At 41.3% G+C, this 19696-nt stretch overlaps 6 protein-coding genes across 9 annotated transcripts; 3 read left to right on the forward strand and 3 right to left on the reverse strand.

The window, feature by feature from the left end:
* Positions 1 to 1525: 1525 nt before the first annotated feature.
* LOC108149289 lies at positions 1526 to 2914 on the reverse strand. Of its 2 annotated transcripts, none has more exons than XM_017276732.2 (2): positions 2526 to 2914; positions 1526 to 2390 (listed from the first exon to the last, which is right to left on the reverse strand). In XM_017276732.2, the coding sequence occupies exon 2, from the start codon at positions 2191 to 2193 to the stop codon at positions 1564 to 1566; it is 630 nt and encodes a 209-aa protein (XP_017132221.1). In that variant the 5' UTR covers positions 2194 to 2390; positions 2526 to 2914; the 3' UTR covers positions 1526 to 1563. The 2 variants fall into 2 exon arrangements, with proteins under 2 accessions (XP_017132221.1, XP_017132223.1); XM_017276734.2 differs by having other exon boundaries at positions 1526 to 2285; positions 2348 to 2914.
* A 577-nt stretch (positions 2915 to 3491) lies between these two features.
* On the forward strand, positions 3492 to 4621 carry LOC108149216. Its single transcript, XM_017276646.2, has one exon. The coding sequence runs from the start codon at positions 3632 to 3634 to the stop codon at positions 4619 to 4621; it is 990 nt and encodes a 329-aa protein (XP_017132135.1). The 5' UTR covers positions 3492 to 3631.
* Positions 4622 to 4979: 358 nt separating this feature from the next.
* On the reverse strand, positions 4980 to 7810 carry LOC108149505 (glucosamine-6-phosphate isomerase). Of its 3 annotated transcripts, none has more exons than XM_017277129.2 (6): positions 7663 to 7810; positions 6921 to 7025; positions 6727 to 6854; positions 6065 to 6606; positions 5693 to 5752; positions 4980 to 5212 (listed from the first exon to the last, which is right to left on the reverse strand). In XM_017277129.2, exons 2-5 carry the CDS (start codon positions 7016 to 7018, stop codon positions 5699 to 5701), a joined length of 822 nt encoding a protein of 273 aa, XP_017132618.1. In that variant the 5' UTR covers positions 7019 to 7025; positions 7663 to 7810; the 3' UTR covers positions 4980 to 5212; positions 5693 to 5698. The 3 variants fall into 3 exon arrangements, with proteins under 3 accessions (XP_017132618.1, XP_017132617.1, XP_017132620.1); XM_017277128.2 differs by having other exon boundaries at positions 6921 to 7053; XM_017277131.2 differs by lacking the exon at positions 5693 to 5752 and having other exon boundaries at positions 6921 to 7053; positions 7663 to 7806.
* Positions 7811 to 8625: 815 nt separating this feature from the next.
* Positions 8626 to 13112, reverse strand: LOC108149425 (lamin Dm0). Its single transcript, XM_017276992.1, has 4 exons — positions 12995 to 13112; positions 11662 to 12143; positions 10508 to 11211; positions 8626 to 10444 (listed from the first exon to the last, which is right to left on the reverse strand). Exons 2-4 carry the CDS (start codon positions 12134 to 12136, stop codon positions 9743 to 9745), a joined length of 1881 nt encoding a protein of 626 aa, XP_017132481.1. The 5' UTR covers positions 12137 to 12143; positions 12995 to 13112; the 3' UTR covers positions 8626 to 9742.
* Positions 13113 to 13238: 126 nt separating this feature from the next.
* Positions 13239 to 16185, forward strand: LOC108149426 (ATP-dependent RNA helicase WM6). Its single transcript, XM_017276993.2, has 8 exons — positions 13239 to 13368; positions 13587 to 13839; positions 13902 to 14125; positions 14349 to 14532; positions 14597 to 14715; positions 15383 to 15514; positions 15570 to 15972; positions 16036 to 16185. The coding sequence occupies exons 2-8, from the start codon at positions 13641 to 13643 to the stop codon at positions 16047 to 16049; spliced, it is 1275 nt and encodes a 424-aa protein (XP_017132482.1). The 5' UTR covers positions 13239 to 13368; positions 13587 to 13640; the 3' UTR covers positions 16050 to 16185.
* Positions 16186 to 16524: 339 nt separating this feature from the next.
* LOC108149386 (glycoprotein endo-alpha-1,2-mannosidase-like protein) lies at positions 16525 to 19685 on the forward strand. Its single transcript, XM_017276915.2, has 4 exons — positions 16525 to 16971; positions 17567 to 18162; positions 18493 to 18721; positions 18788 to 19685. Exons 1-4 carry the CDS (start codon positions 16618 to 16620, stop codon positions 19058 to 19060), a joined length of 1452 nt encoding a protein of 483 aa, XP_017132404.1. The 5' UTR covers positions 16525 to 16617; the 3' UTR covers positions 19061 to 19685.
* Positions 19686 to 19696: the final 11 nt, after the last annotated feature.

The following is a 19696-nucleotide window of genomic DNA, read 5'->3' on the forward strand; positions in this document are numbered from 1 at the left end:
AGTGCGTGCCCAGCTCGTATCCTCATCCACATCCTTGTCGTAGTCCAGATCCGCACTTCCATTCGCATTCCCGTAAATAGGTTGACCTGCTCATAATTATTTTTTATTAAATACCTTGTATTCCCCGTGTTGATGCGATAATTGCATTCGGTTTTCGCACTTTCTAATTGCTCAAAATGGCGCAATATTTTTTGGCACGTTTCTGGGACAAGTTCAAAGAGCTGCTCCTTGGGACCCACATAAATATAGCATATCCTTCAAGCTTGCCCGTAATTGCAAACTCCAGTTGCATGACCCACAATAATTTATTCGACTTTCTCGACTGCACTCGGGTGGTTTTATTTTTCGTGTGAGTAAATTTAATTAGTCGCTAGATTAGATTGGGCCCAAAAAAAAGGGGTTACAGTTTATCACAAAACGTCAGCAGTTGGACAATTTGTCAGAGGAGATTTAGGGGTTATAATGTGACACACTTGCAGAGATAAACTGTCTGGGGATTATTGGGAAACTCTGCTTTTGGCTTGTAAATAAGTTGCAGAATTGGGTCGGCTCTTTGGAAGATAGTTTTATATCTCAAGTAAATTACTAAATTCAAAATAAACGTATGCATTTGTGTTAAAATTTGATTAAGGTTATTTTGTGTATTGTTCACAATTTTATTAATGAAATAAATTACCAATTTAGACAACTAAATTCCAAAGGGATGCTGTTTAAACTTAAGTTTAAAAATTGCTTAATCAAAATATTTTGTACTCAATTTGTCGTTTCATTCATTCATTACTAAATTACTTATTTCACTAAAATACTTAAATATTAAATCAAACAATTTAACATTTATTGTAATAACTATTATGAACAAAAGTTTAATGAGACTATCAAATATAAAGTTTTGATTTCAATAGTAAGATGTTCTTTTTCCATTCAGTTTTTTGTCAGTATATGTTTGTAATTTAAATTTTAAAAAGTACTGCTACTGTTTGATTGTAAAACGAGAGCAGGATCAAATGAAAAAGTGCAGGAGCAATGACAAACTCAGGAAACGGGAGTCGCAATCAATTACGCGACAGTTTAATTATGCATCCAGGGAACGGATACAGGATATGCCGGCCACCGAGCTCATTGAACTTTGATTTGGGCCAGGCCCAGAGTCCCGTCAAAAGTCAGTTGGTCAAATGGAATGCAAGTGGATGTGTTTATTAAGCTGTGTACTATTTTAATGGTTATAAAAACACAGACTAGGATATCACTATAGACGGCAGTCCAAGTAGTGACGATGTGCACCGCAATACAAAAAAATCAGTAAAGAATAGAATGCAAATGGTTGTGTTTATTGAGCTATTTACTATTTTAATAGATATAAAAACAGAGACTAGGATATCACTAAAGAAGGCCTTCAACATAGTGACGATGAACACCAGAAAGTTTACATATACCCGCAATATTAAAAATCAGCAAAAAATAATTCGGTTTTAAAAATAATATATATATATATATATATATTTATGTACAATTAAAACGAGAGTAACAACTAAATTAACTAAAACTTAGGAACTAAGACTAAGACTAATCGATGACAATGACTTCTGGCTGATTTTCAGGATCCGAGGTCAGATGCTCCTCCAAATCCTGTTGAAAACACCCAAACTTATGCTTGTTCTTGTTGCTGGGCTTCTTGGAGGAGATCAGGGTGCGTCGTTTCAGGCGCTTCAGTTTCTTCTTCTCCCGCTTCTTCATCCTCTCCTGGGCCACCTCCACAATGGTGCCCCTGAGTTCCAGGCGGTAGTTCTTGAGGTGGCACAGTTCCTGGGCCAGCGGATCATCATTATGGCCAGCTGGTGCCTTGTTCTCCTCATCCTCCTCATCGGATAGCAGATTCTCATAGTTGGTCCAGGATTCAGTTGTGGACTGAACATGCTGCCTGTGCAGCTTCAATAGCTCCTCGGTTAGGAGAAGCTTCGAGGTGGCCCACTTCATCAGCTGATGCTTCTTGCAACCCATTTGCTGGCGATAGCTGAACAAGTGAAATGTCAAATTGGGCACAATCTCCTGCTGCTCCGACTGCTCCACTTCGGGCTTCATCATGCTCATCGACTCCTGCTCCTGCTTGGGCGTCAGACAGGGAGTGGGCGTGGCATTCGTCGTGGCACGTGCCTCCGAACAGGTCACCACCTTGCGATCCATTACGTTGCCCATGCTGTTGCCGATCTGATGGCTCGATTCTCTCTGACAGCTGCAATTCCTCGTCCCTCACACTTATATGTTTTTTTTTTTGGCTTCGTTTGGTCCTAAAATTGGTTTTAAGGCTTACTCCAATATAGGCTTTTACCTGGCGATTGGTGAGCTTTACCTGCACTTAAACAAGGGCTGCTTTATGGCCCAAAACACCTGGCCTGGATTAACGAAAAAAGTTGACAAAATTCGATTATTCAAGCCTGCTGTAATCCACAACACAAATCGTATCCTTTTTCGGGATTTCCTCTTATAGACTTTCCCAAAAGCAAAAAGGTAACACTTTCCATAATTACCTGATTAGATATTTCTCCTCTTCTTATTCTTATAGCCTCTTTAGCTTGGCAACTGATTTCCGCCTATGTTTTCACGGGTTTCGCAGTGTTTGCTATTGTATTTCAACTCGATTTCTTAACTTAGATAGCTTTGAGTTTAAGGCAAATAAAAGACAAAAACAAAAGTACTTCTTGAGCAAAATCATTAATTTATTCAAGAAAATGTAATCGTTTAGCCAGATGAAAACCCATAAGCTACTGCGATTGTTTGTGATTTTGTCAACAGGTTTAGCCAACACTTAATGTCATTCTGACAAATCAATTCGAAGAATTTGTGTTGAAAAATGTCGTTTTCTTAACTTTCTTAACTAAGCAAACGCAAATAGTGAAATATTTGAATAAATTCAAATATAAGAGCATATAAATATAAAAATATTTTTTATTCAACTGGAAGTCTCAATTTTTAGCAGTATAAGTTTAAAAATCTCATTTGTGGTTTATTGTTGTTGATATAAATTAGTATGTTAATGATTTTATACAAAAATGCTACATTATTAACCAACTTTGGGTCTTTATGGAATGCATTATAGTTTTAATCTTGCCAAACTTTTATTTGAAGTTTTTCTTATTGTTTATCCAGCCCGTAAGCAATTTGATTAACAATTTTGGGACTTAAGTCTTATTAGTTTGGCGAACTATTCAACTAACTACAATATACATAAATAAAATATATTATATATATTTATAAGATATTACACTTGCTTTGCATTTTGCATTGCTGTATTTATTAACCTTCAAAAAGTTATGTTATTGCATGGAATCTGTAGTTATTTTCGATTCTAAAACATGTTGTAACAATACTAATTGCCATCCTTACCTGAATCTTTCTGAGGGGAATTGCAAATTGGTGGACAATAATGAGATATGGTAAGGTAATTCTTGGTGACCATCTGTCGCATCTCAGGTAGAACTTAAGCCATTGGAATTTCTAAGCTCCGTAAAACTCAACCTCTGAGCTACAGGAATAAACAGGTCAACAGAGTCCTTGCTACCTGTCCGTAGTATATAAATCAGCCAAATCAACCACATCATTATCACTCACATTCCAACTGCCATCGTCGTTAGTTATGGATCAGTCCGCTCAGAATCCCAGAAAGCTGATGATGTTCCGCACTCCCAACGAGGAGGAGGCGCTGAAGAATCAGATCTTCATCTTCAACTCACCGATTGACTACAAGGACCAGCAGCTGATTGTCTACCAGAATCCGGGCATCCTCACCGGAGAGAAAGACTGCGGCTATTGTGTGGTCTACAAGCGGGATCACTATGTCCTCAACAATCCGCCCAACTTCAAGAGTCCCACGAAGCGGAGTTTCCTGAACGAGTGCATCCGCCAGCTGTACTTGATCAATGGCATGGGCCACAAGATGTACTGGCGCACCACCAGTGCGATGGCCTTGAGCACACCCGGCGAGGTGTGGCATCAGGTGAACAGTTGCCTTCTGCCAGAGCGACTTTCGGCCCAAAAGGAGAGTCTTAAGCGGGTGAAAAGACAGCTTTTCCGTGAGCCACGAGCAGATCGCAAGAATCCCAAGCCGCTGAAGGGCAAAACCTGGGGCACCCAGGTCTTTTGCTTCAAGTCGATGCGTGAGAAGATTGGCCGGAGGTATATACGCCGTGGCTACCTCACCATTGCCCGTCGCGAGGCACTGCAGGAGATGATCCGCGAGCATTTGGCCCGCGAAATGGTCTGCACGCCGGCCGTTTGCCGCACCGTCATCAGTGCCGCCGATGGCATCTTTAACATGAATGCCGGCGTCATCGGGGACATTTGCAGCTACCACAGCCATGTGGCCCGTCACCAGCCCGTTGTGGAGGGCCGGCTGACGGCCGGAGAAGCCCGCCTGCGGAACAACGAGGCCTGTCGACTGACCCAACGGGCCAAGCGACTGGAGGCCATGTTCATCCACGAACAGGTGCGACGGGCCGTCCAGAACCACCAGCTCATCCTCGAGGAGTCCGTGCGGTCCATCTACTACGCCAAGGAGCTCTTCCGCCTGGTCGAGGATCACGAGGAGTTCGTCTACACGGACAACAAGATCCTGAGCAGGAAGTGAAGGCCCCCGTCTTGATGTTGGCATAGCCAATCCTTATTTGTAAACTGCTTCCTTAAAATGTATTTTTAATTATAGGTAAATTTAATCAATACAATTTAAAAACAAAAGACATTAATGGTGTTTTATGATGAGTATTTAAAATGGTTAATTTTAAAGCTTTTTTAAGCTTTTTTAAAAACTTATCTAAGCAGAAGTTACATATGTTTGGTGACTTTTGGAACGAGTTTACTTTTTCAAATCATAATCCACTTAATAAGATACCTTTCTTAAAAATGCTTCTGAAAATGTTTCTTTTTATTAAAAGCCATCATCAGCGTTGTCCTTAAAATGTAAATTTATAAAAAACAAACCTCCAAAATTAACTGTTGTCTTATTTTCTTAGCAATAAATCATTTTATCTCAAAATTTTATAAAACTTGAAACTGTAACATAAAAAATATACATTTATTATAGAAAAATTAGTTTGATTTTGATTTAAAAACCTATACTGCAGGGCATGATGGTGTCTGGATCTACGTTTAATGTCTTGATTTTCTGGGGCTACGTCGTCTTTTGTTGCTCTATCAGCTTGGAATGAACGTCCATTAGGCTCTGTAAATAGAAATATTACACGTTAGAGAATTAAATTTACCTTTAAATAAAGTGTGTGAAATAGGAAATTATATTAATAAGTTAACTTACACATTAACCTATGGAATATTGGCACAATCGTAATTTTATAAGACAACAAATAACTTCGATACGTGCATATCTGCGTTTTATTTCATGTCAACATGCTTTTAAATTATATTCTATATAGCCATTTATTTGTTCAATACAGGATAAGTCATAAAAAATATAAGGATTTATTGAACATGGGTAAGACTATAATTTTATTTTTAGCTTATTTAAAAAATTTAATTTTTATTGTCTTCTTGAAAGTCTCCATTTATTAAGTAGAGTCTTTCTTTCATTTGGTTCAAAACTGACTCTCATTTGAATTGTTTTTCAAGTGACAAAAACTTAAAAATAACTTTGGATACATAGTGTTTGGTTTGTTGATAGGAAAAAATAAAGACAGGAATACTTTACGCAAAATCAGTTTGTGTAGCCCTCCTGTTGGGAGCCATCGTCTAGATCTCTGAGAATTCCCTGTGAAATTGTGGCAATGGCCAGTTAGCCAGTCATTAGCAAAGTTTTGTTGTTCTAAACGCAATAATTAACCGTACAACTTGAACCTTTGAAGCCATTATGTTACAAGCACTTAAGTCTAGGCATGCCATTTCCTAAACCTAATTAACAACCAGTCATGTTTTTTGATTAAAAAAGGTATTGTTACGATTACGATTGAGGTAAGGGACTTGAAAAAAAACCAACACCTTGATAAGCCACTTAACCAGCCCAGCTGTGTTCCAATCTAAGCCCCGTTTTCTACAAAGTCACGGAAATCGAGGGCGGGCATACCTTAAAGTATTTCACGGTCTTAACTCTCAGCTCCAAAGTGGCGTCCTCGTCGCAGATCATCAGCGTATTGGCGTGCTGCTGGAAGGCACTCACGGTCCACATGTGGTTCACCCCCTCCTCGATGGCCTTGTAGAGGGCAAATGCCTTGTGGGCTCCCGTGATGAGGATCATCACCTCCTTGGAGTCCATCACCGTGCCCACGCCCACGGTTAGAGCCTGTTTGGGCACCTTGCTCATGTCGTTGTCAAAGAATCGGGCATTCGCCTCCAGCGTGTCCTGCGCCAGCGTTTTCACCCGGGTCCTGGAAACCAACGATGATCCGGGTTCATTGAAGGCAATATGCCCGTCGGGTCCAATGCCACCGATAAATAGCTCCACTCCTCCTGCTTCGCGGATCTGATCCTCGAACTTATTGCACTCGGCCACCAGATCAGCTGCATTGCCATCCAAAATGTGCACATTCTTGGGCTCGATGTCGATGTGCTTGAAGAAGTTGTGCCACATGAAGTAGTGGTAGCTTTCTTGATGATCCCTGGGAAGGCCTAAAAAGGATAAGAAAGTACTATATTAAACGGATCTAGTAGAAGTTTTCAAAAAGCAAGAATACATTGTTTCGTTTTTTTGATTTGATTTAATTTTTAATTTACTAAAAGTGAACTCACCCACATACTCATCCATGTTAAAAGTTTTTACAAATTGGAAAGAGACCTTGCCCTGTTTGTGGAACTCAATCAGTTCCTTGTACATTCCCAGTGGAGTGGATCCAGTAGGCAGGCCTAAAACAAAGTATCTAAAAGATAGAGCATTTCATTAAATGCACAATAGATTTTATTTATAAATTTATAAATATAAATACCTGTCGGCACTCGGCTGGAAGTCATTTATACGCTTCATCACATATTTGGCCGCCCACTTGCCCACCGAATCGCTCGTCTCCAAAATCACCAATCTCATGGTTATGCTGAATCGTTTTTAAAATATAAATAGCTCTTAAAACATAGAATAATTAATATTATAATTAAAATAAAATTAAAGAAAATGTAGAGACAACTAATATAAATTTTAAATATATATATACATATTTACGGTTATATTTCAAGAAATATGTATTTTTAAATGCAAAATAAAATATATAATTTACAATTTATATATTTTTTAAAATTATGTCAATTTTCACATATAATTTATTCTCAATCTATATCCGTACTTTTATAAAGAAAGAACGAACAACACTACCAGCTGTGAGGTAATAAAAGAAATGTGTTTTCGAAATGAAAAACAAAGGCCTTATCGCATCAGAATATTCACCACTGTGGGTAAACACGGCCAAGGATTTAGATTAGATTTCGATAGTGTAATCTGGGATAAAACACAAGAGTAATTTCGCCCATTCAGTTTTGTTTTTCATGTATATTTGCACTGAACTTAAAGATACTTGCTTGTTTATTGTTCTACTCGACTGATAAGCCGCAAATACTCGACAATTATTGACAATTAACACATTTATGGCGTTGTCCCCACGGAAAACACTTTCGTTCTCACTTGGCAACCGCGAATTGTACTTGAAATTATTCATCATATTATACTTAGCTACTTACCTTCAAAACACGCGAATGCAAACAGCTGGTCACTTATTATTATTAGTATTATTATTATGTGTCGTACTGGCGATTTGGGGAGCGTATGCTGTTTGCCGCTTATTTCCAATTTGAGCTGCGAACTGAGACTGTTCAATTGTTTAATTCGACCTGCAATTTATGCCCAAGTTTTGAGTTTGTTTTGCGGCTGTGGTCGAAATACGCTCTTCAGCTGATTAAGAGAATATATATATGAATAATCGCAAATGCAGTTGCAACCTTGAGATACTTTTTGTTATCGTTATCGCAGGTTGGGCGGTCAGGGTTTTGGTTTTTTTTTCGCTTTGCTTCTCTCTTCTCAGTATTTTTCAGTTGAATGAACTTCAACTTTTGAGCCGCATATTACTCTCTTGAGTTTTGTTCCGATATTGTATCTTTTTATCTCTCAGTTTAATGAACTTACATTTCAAACCGCATTTTTCGCTCTTGAGTGCCTCCAGAACTCCCTTTTTTTGTATCAATGGATCTTTCCGTTTTGTGCTCTTGAGTGTTTTTGTCGCACAGGGTTGACACATCGTTCGAAAAGGAAATTATGGGGAGGAAAAAAATGGCAAAATGTGGGTATTACAATTGTTAATTTTTAACTCCTAGCGCTCATTAATTTTTACTCAACTGATTTTCTATCGATAAACAACTCAAAGCTAAGAAATTTTTGAGTGCCCGCATTGCATACATACACACGCAGAAAAATTAAAAATCCAAAAATAACTCAGCGCGGCGAAAGAAAACGTAAAGCGAACGAACAAAAAGGGCCACCAGGCGACGAAAGTGAAATGTATACCCTATAAAGTCCCAGATTCTGAGGAGCATATTGGTTTTAACTTTTGGGTTGATCCTTTTTTGATTTTAGTTCCATTAATTATTTTTAAGTTATGTTGTACCTTTTAAAGTTATAATCTTTAGTTTTTATATTTTTATTAAACGTGTTTTCTTTATTTTGTTTTATCAATTAGCAATTACATACATAAACGTAGATGTACTTAAAATTTAGTTTCGTTTTTTCATCAGTTTGTGTATAATAGTTTGTGTGGGCGTTGAATTTGTTTGGCCGGCGTAAAACGTGACCACGCCCACCCATAAAAAAAAGCGACGGATCGCTGGGCCGCTAGTTGTTCTTTTTCTTTCTTTTTGTTTTTGTATTTGTTGTACATATTTCTTGTTGCTGTAGTTGCTTATTTATTGTTGCTTGTCCGGTAAAATTTTCAGCAGGAAGCTCAAGAACCGGTTTTAACCGGGTAAAAGCGGTTTTACTTAGGGGGTGGGGATCGTAAACCCTATGGCCATGGCTAAAAAATATATATTGCTGGCTTCTTGTCATTTCCGTAGGCATGTTTCTTTCTATATATATATATATTTAATGTATATTGTATTTTATGCTGATTGTACAAAAAATACTTAAATAAATAAGTCTGTTGTCAGGAGCATCTTTTAGTTAATTCTCTTGACCTGTATCTTAATCTTCCCTCACTGTTTGTTTTCTCGTTGTTGTTTTTTGTAGTTAATGGTTGGTTAATCTTGGATATTGCTTAAAATCTATTTACTTATAGAGAGGAATGTGCGCAAGTCCATCGAAAATATTGTCTCCTTGCAATATTTTCAAAGTTCTTGGCGGCACAAATACAAAAAGTGAAGGTGGTATGTAAATTCTATGTGGCATAAATGAAATACAAAACTCCGGCCTATACCAAATAAAGTTTACAATAGATTGTTAAGGTGGTAACACAAAACGTGGAATTGAACGTTGTAATTTGAACAATAAACCAAAGAGTTATCTTGGTGTAGGTTAGGGTTAGATTGGGAAGAGAGAACAGAAACGAAAGTAGACGAAACGAAGATTCTCGCTTAGCTGCTTAAGCAGATCTACACAAATGATTTTTGATTAAATTACTGGCGTTGCGGCCACAAAAAATAACTTAGTTTGTTTAATAAATCTCTGTACCTCTGCGTTGTGTTGTGGGTTCGTTTTTATATGCTTTCCGTATGTTGTTATTTGTTTGCTTGTCTGGTTCAGAAAGCATTGTTTTGCGTGAGAGTTGAGATATTACATAATGGCGCACTTCTCGCCGGTCTGCTGGGGATCGCCCTGCTGGTGGTAGAGCTGCTCGTTGCCATCCACGGCGCTCACGCTGCGCCGGCGACTCAGACGGGAGGAGGATGTGTGCGACGACACCACGCGTTTGATGCGATCCAGAGTGGCCACAGCCTCGCCATCGCCGTTCAACAGAATCGTCCTGGTGTTGTCGGCGGCGACCCACTTCTGCGACTTCATCACCAAACTCGATGGCGGCTCGTGCGTAGCCTTGGTGTCGGCCGACCAAACGGTCACCACGGCATTCGGCTCGATCTTCACGGAGCGATGGAACTTGTAGGTGGTCGACGGACCGCCCTCGTTGATCAGCCGCTGCAGCTGCCAGCCGCCGATGGCCACCTCGTCGCTGCCCTTGTTGTAGAGCTTCACGAACTTGCCCTCGGGATCGATCTCCTTAATCTCCACGTTGCCCTTGGCACTGGCCGACACATAATAGTCCGAAACGCTGCGATCCTCAGACTCATCGACTACGGCACGTTTGCGCTTCACGGCGCCGGAGGGCGTGCGACGGGAGGGCGTGGCACGGGTGGAGCTGCGCAGCGACTGGCTGAAGGACTGCACGGTGGCCGTGTTGGCGGCTGGGGTGATGTTCAGGCGCGCCTCCTCGCCGACCAGCAGCTTGTCGTAGGCAGCGATTTCCAAATCCAGGGAGACCTGATCAGGAAAATAAGAATTTAGTATAAAATACATAGACAAACGAATGGTGTCTGAACGCACCTTAATGTCCATGAGGTCCTGGTACTCCTGCAGCTGCTGGGTCATCTCCTCGCGCAGACGGATCAGCTCCTTCTCGAGCAGAGCGATTTCTTGGCCATGGCGCTCGCGATCATTGTCCAGCTGCTGCTCCAGTTCGCGGATGCGCACATTCAGGATGGCATTGGTCTGCTCCAGATCGTTGATCTTGGCATTGAGACCGTCGATGCGGACGCGAGTGGAGCGCAACTCTTCGATGGACTTGTGCGTGGAATTGGAGGTGCGTGCGGCGGCCTCTTGCAAGCGACGGATCTTGTCCTCGTACAGCGACTCGATGTCGTCGCGATTGATGCGCATCTGCTCCTCGTACTGGGCGCGCAGCTCCTGCAGCGACTGCTTCAGCTTGGCATCGTACTCGGAGCTGAGGCGTCCATCGATCTCACTGTACTCCGTCTGGCGAATGCGGCGCGACTCGTTGATCTCCTGCGAATGGATCTGATCCTTGAAGGAGAGCTCCTCGCGCAGACTCTGGATGGTGTTCTCCAGATCCACACGCGACAGAGTCTCCTGCTCCAGGTTCTTGCGTGTCTCGTCAAACTGCTTGCGCAGACGCTCCAGCTCCTTGAGCGCCTCGTTCAGCTCGTCACTGGCCTTCTTGCGATCGGCATTGGCCTGATTGAATTTGTTGTTCAGCTCATTGGCACGCGACTCGTACATGCGGGAATTGCCTGCGGGGTGCGAAAATCAATCAATTAGTATGGGGTTCGGCTTAAATTGGATGAAGAATAGGGTGGGTTCGCGATCACTGCCACTGAGGATCATAGGGGATGATCAATTCTTACAGTATTCACATGAACTGAAGCAATAAATCTACTGAAAAACTTCTTTATGTTTAAACCCTTATCTCCACTTTTAACTTTTAAAGTTGTTTATATAAATGCTCACATTCACCAAGTAAATTAGTCTGACTAAGAATGTGATATAATTTTAAATTTCACTTTAAAAAATTGGATTTTATTGCAAAACATGACTGCTCTGTTGAAATCCAATTGTGAATGTGTTTTCAAATGTAAATGCTAAAATATATGTACTGTCTTATTTTTTGGTGTTGGCCAATATGTTTATTTCTGAAGACCTTGGCTTTTATTTCTTCATCACTATATAGATGGACCACTTACCCTCAGCAGTGCTGCACTCCTTGGTCTTCTTGTCCAGACGGGTCTTCAGCTCCTCGTTCTCCTCCCACAGGCGCTTGATGTCGATCTCGCCACGAGCCCGATCCCGAGCCGTGTCGTCCAGGAGACGGCGAGTCTCCAGCAGTTCGGCCTCGAAGATGTTCTTGATGTTGGTGGTCTCGCGAGTGACGGTGTCCCTGGTGGTCTGCACCTCGATGCTGAGGCGGGAGTTCTCCGACTCCAGATTGCGCACACGATCGATATAGGTGGCCAGGCGGTCGTTAAGGTTCTGCAGCTCGACCTTCTCGGCCACGCGGGAGTGGCGGGTGGGACTCAGGGGGCTGGAGGCCGACTGGGAGTGGGTGGGTGGTGGCGGCTGCTGGTGATGCTGCTGCGGACCCGCCGATGGCGCCCTTGGGGTGGAGGTGCTGCCGGGCTGCGGCGTGGCGGTGCCAGCACGTCGGGATTTGCTCGACATGTTCACGCTGCGAAACAGATAAATACACAGAATAACACGTGAGCTTTTTTTTGGCTACGACCTCTTTAAGGCAACACAGAAAAAAACAAGGTTGAAAGATGTCAATTTTTTTTCAAATCAAGCAGGCTACCTTTTTTTTAATTTAGAGTTGTTGAATTAAAATTAATGTTGGCAACCCTGCAAGTTATTGACACTTTATAAAACTAGTAAATTTAATCTAGATGATTTTCACATTTTTTTCATATAACACGGCATAATTCATGGGTTAAAAGCCGAAGTCAGCAATTCTCTTCCAAATTGTAATTAAATAAAATGACAATATTCTAAACCAATATGACTTGCTAAATCAAAACACATTTACACATTCAAATTTTCTTTCTGTGTAAGTATGTTATTTTTGCGCCCTGATAAAATTCCAAACAGAAATCGAAAACGAAAAGGGGAAACGCACAAAACGCTCAAAAACAGAAGCAAACGAGTTTCTCGCGCTCTCACGCACACACACACACGTACGCCACTTTCCACTCAAGCGACTGTACTAAAGCGGACGAGGAAAAAAAAAGTTTGTCGGCGTTTGTTTATGGGCGTGGGGCCACTAGGCGGGGCTAATACGAATTTAATCAATCGCGCTGCCTAACTAATCCACGCGACTCTCTTTAACCGATTTGATAAGCTCGTGGAAATTGCACAATATGGCGGTTTTCATTCAATATTTGCGGCATTTTCATGCAGCTGCAGGCAGGGGGGTTATTTCGATTCTGAGTGAAACTACACCGCCACTTTTCATCGGCTTTTAATTAGTTATATTGCATTGCTTTTTACAATCTCTTATTGTTTACTGGCAGCAACGAAACTCACCTGTGTTTTGGTAAAGAACGGAAGAGCACAAATTGGAAAATTAAATATTTCGCTGCAATAAAACGCGGCCGACGCTGAAAGTTGTAATCGGGAATTGTTGCGATTATTATAGAGATGATACATCGGCAGTAACAATCGATTACTTTAAGTGTTAGCTGGTGTGACCAAACTTTCAGATTATAGATTACAGAAAATATTTAAGTACTTAGTATATTTAAGTAAGTATAAAGTATATTGTTTGAGCCCTAGTGGGATAGCCAAATATTTTAGCAGCGGTCACACTGCTCTGTTTTTTTGCTCCGCGTCACGTTAAAGTTTTTTAATAGTTAAAATCGCTTTAAAATTATTATTAAAGCAGACCACGTACGCACAAGGTATGTCAAACTTGGAAAAACCCTCTTCACTTAAAAAAATAAGCGCTTCAGGTGGATATTTCGTTTTACTTTGAAATACATGGAATGCGGTGTGGTGAAAAAACAAGATGGCGGAGGGTACGCCGGCACCGGTTCCGCAAAAAAAAAAGCGGCATTTTCTTTTACACATCACAATCACATGTAACTTACAAACCTGCTCGCGTTTTTTTCCCCCGCAGCATTTAGATTCGTTCTTTCAGTCCAGAGTCTAGATAAAAATAAACAAAGTCGAAATGGCAGACAACGACGATCTTTTGGACTACGAGGATGAGGAGCAGACCGAGACCACTGCGGTTGAGAACCAGGAGGCGCCCAAGAAGGACGTCAAGGGCACTTATGTGTCCATACACAGTTCCGGATTCCGCGATTTCCTTCTGAAACCGGAGATCCTTCGAGCTATCGTAGACTGCGGTTTTGAGCATCCCTCGGAGGGTGAGTACTACTTAATAAGTATCAAAGGTACAGTCTATAACTTATTCCTAATTGTCTTGCAGTCCAGCACGAGTGCATTCCGCAGGCTGTCCTGGGCATGGATATCCTCTGCCAGGCCAAGTCCGGCATGGGTAAGACCGCCGTCTTCGTCCTGGCCACTCTGCAGCAGCTGGAGCCCTCCGATAACAACACCTGCCACGTCCTGGTCATGTGCCACACCCGCGAGCTGGCCTTCCAGATCAGCAAGGAGTATGAGCGCTTCTCCAAGTACATGCCCACAGTCAAGGTGGGTCTACAATCTATAGTCTGTAATTTAAGCAATATGTACATTTTTATTCTCCTGATACCTGCACAAGTTGTATGAAATTAAGGAGAATTTATACATAGTTTTTGTTTCACAAATTTATGAAATTTATAGCTTACCTTTACCAATCATTGCGAAAAGGGTTAATCCTAAGAAGTAACCTGGCTTTCAGTAAATTAACCTAATAAGTTTGATTTTCTTCTAGGTTGCTGTGTTCTTTGGAGGACTGGCAATTCAAAAGGATGAGGAGACCCTCAAAAGCGGTACCCCGCACATTGTGGTGGGCACTCCTGGACGAATTCTGGCCTTGATTCGCAACAAGAAACTCAATCTGAAGCATTTGAAGCACTTTGTTCTGGACGAGTGCGACAAGATGCTGGAGCAGCTGGGTAAGTCGGCTATATGTGAGCAAAACCATCGACTCTTTGCTAATTACGAATCACATCTTTTTAGATATGCGTCGTGACGTTCAAGAGATTTTCCGTAGCACACCGCACGGCAAACAAGTGATGATGTTCTCTGCCACATTGAGCAAGGACATTCGTCCCGTTTGCAAAAAGTTCATGCAAGATGTAAATATCAACGTGTTCATAACCAAAATGCTCGTACTTCTCCACCTCGCATCCACCGCTATCACGACAATTAGTTATTATTTTGTTAACGCCACCCGATATCGAATTCTTGATCTCGATCTCGATCCCCCATATAAGCCAACCACCATCTTGCAAATGGTTAAACGCGTAAACCCAATCGTCCAGCGCTCTGCGAGCATAACTCGAATCGAAATTGTTAGTTGATAACTGCCAGAAACCATTTTCTAAATGGTTAAACGCGTGAAAAGCAACCGTAGCGAAAGCATAAACAACCAGTAACCGGTGAAGAAATCAATTGAAATCGCAATGATTTAACAAAAAACATCGATAGGAAAATGCAATACCCAAATAAAACAACGAAAAACAGCAAATCCCGCCGACCGGCCGATGAGACAAGGTGAATCCAAAGCGAATGCGATGCGATATGCCGCTCATCTGTAATCCGCACACTTCTCAGAGCGATCGTCGATCCTCGGGAGCAGTTCAGAGTCTAGTTGATGAGATGTGGTGGTAGCGTGGCCGTATGTAGAAAATTCTAAGCATATTGTTGTATGTTCCGAGGCGAGCCTAGTCTTAGTTCGATTTCCGTTTACCCCTCTTAATTGTTCCCTTTAAAATGCGCCACATTTCATTTTCCGATATCTAGCCCATGGAGGTGTACGTCGACGATGAGGCCAAGCTGACGCTGCACGGACTGCAGCAGCACTACGTCAATCTGAAGGAGAACGAGAAGAACAAGAAGCTGTTCGAACTGCTCGACGTGCTTGAGTTTAATCAGGTATGTAATTCTCATATTTAATCCTTGGAAATTGTTTAAAATGTCCTTCCTTAAGGTGGTCATCTTTGTGAAGTCTGTACAACGTTGCGTGGCCTTGTCCCAGCTGCTGACGGAGCAAAACTTCCCCGCCATCGGCATCCATCGCGGCATGACCCAGGAGGAGCGTCTGAATCGCTACCAGCAGTTCAAGGACTTCCAGAAGCGCATTTTGGTGGCCACCAATCTCTTTGGTCGCGGCATGGACATTGAGCGAGTGAACATTGTGTTCAACTACGATATGCCCGAGGATTCCGACACCTACTTGCATCGCGTGGCCCGCGCCGGTCGCTTCGGTACCAAGGGATTGGCCATTACCTTTGTTTCGGACGAGAACGATGCCAAGATACTTAACGAAGTACAGGATCGTTTCGATGTGAACATCAGCGAGCTGCCGGAGGAGATTGATCTGTCCACATATAGTAAGTTAGAGTGTAGTCTCCACTTCCTGCGCACTACTAATTTGTTTCACTTTTACTTTCCAGTTGAGGGACGCTGAGAATCGAATGTGCATGGGACTCCGTAAGAAAAAGAAATGCACTTCAAATAGATACAAAACTAAAACCTTTTATAAAACTCTACTTTATAACTAAATAAAACAAATATTCAGACAATGTGTTGACGTACAAAAGTGAGTGAATATGTAATGCATTTATTTTGGGATTGGAATAGATCTATTGCTTCACCTTTTATGTGAAATACATTATATTTCGTTTCCCATTGGAGTTTTGAAACAGAAGTCAATGCAAATAACTTTAAGACCAAAAATATGTAAGTTTTAATAAAACATCTCGCAATAAAAGTAACACAACCGCCTAACAAAAGCTAAGAAGTTTTTAATCTTATTTGGTTGTTTTAATGGAGATTTAGGTATCCGGAACAGCCCGGAATAGTTTAGTGTGTCCGTTTCAGGACATGCGCAATGGCCTGGAGCTTCCGGCAACTGCATTGCGACAGGAAGGGCAAGGGGTCGTAGGGGTTGCCCAGCGAGGACGGAAAAACAGGAGGCGAAAAACAAAAAGGAAAGCCAACGACCAAACAATGTGAGAAAATGCACGCGTGCGAAAATGCTGCTGAAAAAGTATGTGAAAACGCGGCGTAAGGTGAAGATCCTTCTCCTGCTGGCCATCGTGGGTCTGCTGGTCATCACCATCATAGTGCTCGGCTCCAGCGGACGCAATGCGGCCATCGAACTGCTGCTCGACGAGCGCTTCATCGCACGGGCCTACAGAGGACCCGGGGACCAGACGCCGGAGAAGCCCCAACCGGCGGTGGCCGTGGCCCTGCTCCAGCCCCAGCGGGAGAACGGAGTGATTGTGCCCGAGAAGTACGACGAGCAGAAGATCAAGGAGCGCATCATCCAGAGCAAAATAGATCTGATGAAGCAGCAGCAGCAGCGGGACCACGATGCCGACCAGGCGGTAATATGCAAATAGATTTTAAGATATATTTAGTTATACAAAGCTAGTTAAAGGTTCAAAACTAAAAGTTAACTAGCAATTACGGTAAAAATATAACTTTATTTAAAGAGAACAATTTTAAATATGATGGATTAGTTAGTCTTTTTAAAGGAATTGATTTTGATGGACTGATTTTAGCAAAATTCTCGTTGGTACTGTTTCAAGTTATTAAACTTAGTATCATTCTGTGGTTTAGTTATAGAATTACATAAATATATAATACTTATATTAAACATTTTACATTAATGTTGTTGCCATTACAATACAAAGAAATAGTTTGTATTTCTTAAATAAATTTGAAAATAGGATTGTCTTATAAGTTTTAATATAAATCTTGAATAAGGACAATATAAAAAACCTAAATAAATTTTTTCCTAAAAAATCGATTGTGTTTCTGTAACACATTTAAAATAACAGCTTTTGGATTTCTTAAATATTAAACCATTTTTAGTTTGATAAATAAATAGGAATTTTGAAATTTAACCAAAAATATGCATATGATATAATTTAAATTAAACTAAGGGATTTTCTTTTACATTTTCCTTAATGTTTTCAGGCCAGAACCACTTTGGATGTGGTGATATCAGCAGTGCACATTTTCTACACAGCCCCAGTGCCCTGGTACAAGTCGAAGAAGCCACCTCCGCCGCCGGCGGAGCATCCGAACGATGTGCCGCTCACAACTCCGCGCCCAGTGCGGATTCTCAACACGGCCTTCTATCCGGCACTGGGTCTGTACAAGCCCAGCTCTTCGCTGCTCTCCCAGCACTTTGAGAACATCCGCAGCTGTGGCATAGGAGTGCTCATCCTGAGCTTTACGGGTGGCAAGCCGGCGGAAACGGCGCTCCTGCATCAGATCCTGGAACTGGCTCCGCAGCACAACCTCAGCGTGACCTTTGAACTGAGTGTGGCCGGGAATCAGAGCGTGGAGTTTGTGCGGCAGCAGCTGCACGAGATTGCCACCTACTCCAGCCTGCCCGGATTCTACAGGGTATGGAGTCAGTCGAGAGGAGTCTCCCTGCCAGTTCTCTACGTCAGCAATGCCTACAAGTTGAGTGATAGTCTGGGCAGGCTGCTCTGCCGAACGCCTTCGCTGGTGGAACCGGATGGACTGCGCAGGGTTCTGGATGCCTTCTTCATAGGACATATAAGGTGGGCAAGCCTAATGGAAAAACCACTAGTTTTAACTTTAAAATTTTACAAATTTTATTTTTTATATATATTAAAGGATGTTAAGGACTTTTTTTATGGTAGTTAAATAATATGTTGTTCAAATTTCAAATCAAAAAAAATTGTTTATGGAGTTATTTAGGTAAATCTATTGATTATTTCAATGCAAGAAAAAATCAAAGAAAAGACATACGTAGTTAATTTATTTTAACATAATTTTTCAATAGTTTTTAATACAAAAACTACCAAAATGTTTTTTTGATTAAGATTACAATTATTTTTACATATTATTATTTGTTGTTTATCCAATAGGCTTAAAAGCCATGCAGATGTTTTGCGGCGGTTGTGTTTCGATGGCTTCTACAGCAAACTGCCAAGCAATGGAGCGGTCTTCGCCAGCACCTGGAAGAACTGGTCGTATCTGAAGTCGTTTGCATTGTCCTACAAAATGCTCTTTGTGCCCACTGTGGGTCCGGGATTTGCGGAGAGGAACAAGTTCCCGCGCCATGGAGACATTCAAAGGCATCGCAGCAATGGAAGGGTAAGCACAACATTATAGTAAACTAATAGGAAGTTTAACTAATGATGATAAATCGCAAATGTTTAGTACTATGGAGTGGCCTGGCGGACGGCCATCCTGAACCATGTGGGCTTCATAAACATAGCCAGCTACAACAACTGGCCGGATGGCAGCCAAATCGAGGAGGTGATGCCACGGGCCGGCTTCCTGGACTACAATCCCGGCTCAAGAACCAAATACCTAGATCTCACAGCCCATTGGGTGGGGAATTTTGTGAAGACGCGCCAGGAGGCGGCGGCGGCAGCTTCTGCGGCATCTCCACAAAATTGCTACGAGCTCTTGAATGGGACAATTTGCTAGGCGCATGCGCAACTTCCATGACGAAATGATAATCCTAGTTACTTTAGAAGCAATAGCAACAATTGCAGGCCACACAATTACTTTTGAACTGTTAACGAGTCTTCTGCTGCACACACATATATATACACTACATATATATCGTTTTGATAGTGATATTTTTAATAACTCAGATTAATTCGAAACATCAAGGGGAATGACAATTACATGTCGAGTTCTTTCGCAAGAAATTAATGTAACTATATTCTGTCAAAAGGTTGTGCATGAAAACTAAACAAAATATATACTTAAAGCCAATTAACAATTCCAAAAAAAACACAACTATGGAATACTAGTAAATTTCTTGCCAAAACACTCGACAAAATAGTAAAACGCAAATGAAAGCAATTAAAATTGATATCAATTACAAGTAATTCTAGAGTCAGACATACTTTTTTATTAAATCTATACTAGCTTTCAATTATTGTAGTATATAGAGAAGAACAATATCATAACTTAATGCCATGCCATATTATGTAGACACCAAAGGAAATTATCTATGTTATAACGGATATATAAACTAAACACTTGTTAAACGATTGGTACTTACAAAATTTTAACTTTATTACGAGTACAATATACGAATACTTTATCTAAGCT

The sequence above is a fragment of the Drosophila elegans genome, unplaced genomic scaffold, assembly GCF_018152505.1.
Source record: "Drosophila elegans isolate 14027-0461.03 unplaced genomic scaffold, ASM1815250v1 contig_814, whole genome shotgun sequence".
Taxonomy (NCBI): Eukaryota; Metazoa; Arthropoda; class Insecta; order Diptera; family Drosophilidae; genus Drosophila; species Drosophila elegans.

What these genes read in the sequence shown, in the direction of transcription:
- LOC108149216 (XM_017276646.2), top strand. Translation starts at nt 3,632, where the DNA reads ATGGATCAGTCCGCTCAGAATCCCAGAAAGCTGATGATGTTCCGCACT.
- LOC108149386 (XM_017276915.2), top strand. Translation starts at nt 16,618, where the DNA reads ATGCTGCTGAAAAAGTATGTGAAAACGCGGCGTAAGGTGAAGATCCTT. An exon ending in ACCACGATGCCGACCAGGCG is followed by an intron (nt 16,972 to 17,566) that starts GTAATATGCAAA and finishes TAATGTTTTCAG; the next exon opens with GCCAGAACCACTTTGGATGT. An exon ending in TTCTTCATAGGACATATAAG is followed by an intron (nt 18,163 to 18,492) that starts GTGGGCAAGCCT and finishes TTTATCCAATAG; the next exon opens with GCTTAAAAGCCATGCAGATG.
- LOC108149426 (XM_017276993.2), top strand. Translation starts at nt 13,641, where the DNA reads ATGGCAGACAACGACGATCTTTTGGACTACGAGGATGAGGAGCAGACC. An exon ending in GCAAAAAGTTCATGCAAGAT is followed by an intron (nt 14,716 to 15,382) that starts GTAAATATCAAC and finishes TCCGATATCTAG; the next exon opens with CCCATGGAGGTGTACGTCGA. An exon ending in ACGTGCTTGAGTTTAATCAG is followed by an intron (nt 15,515 to 15,569) that starts GTATGTAATTCT and finishes TCCTTCCTTAAG; the next exon opens with GTGGTCATCTTTGTGAAGTC.
- LOC108149505 (XM_017277129.2), bottom strand. Translation starts at nt 7,018, where the DNA reads ATGAGATTGGTGATTTTGGAGACGAGCGATTCGGTGGGCAAGTGGGCG. An exon ending in TTCCAGCCGAGTGCCGACAG is followed by an intron (nt 6,855 to 6,920) that starts GTATTTATATTT and finishes TCTATCTTTTAG; the next exon opens with ATACTTTGTTTTAGGCCTGC. An exon ending in AGACCGTGAAATACTTTAAG is followed by an intron (nt 5,753 to 6,064) that starts GTATGCCCGCCC and finishes ACAATTTCACAG; the next exon opens with GGAATTCTCAGAGATCTAGA.
- LOC108149425 (XM_017276992.1), bottom strand. Translation starts at nt 12,136, where the DNA reads ATGTCGAGCAAATCCCGACGTGCTGGCACCGCCACGCCGCAGCCCGGC. An exon ending in GGAGTGCAGCACTGCTGAGG is followed by an intron (nt 11,212 to 11,661) that starts GTAAGTGGTCCA and finishes CGCACCCCGCAG; the next exon opens with GCAATTCCCGCATGTACGAG. An exon ending in AGGACCTCATGGACATTAAG is followed by an intron (nt 10,445 to 10,507) that starts GTGCGTTCAGAC and finishes TTTCCTGATCAG; the next exon opens with GTCTCCCTGGATTTGGAAAT.
- LOC108149289 (XM_017276732.2), bottom strand. Translation starts at nt 2,193, where the DNA reads ATGGGCAACGTAATGGATCGCAAGGTGGTGACCTGTTCGGAGGCACGT.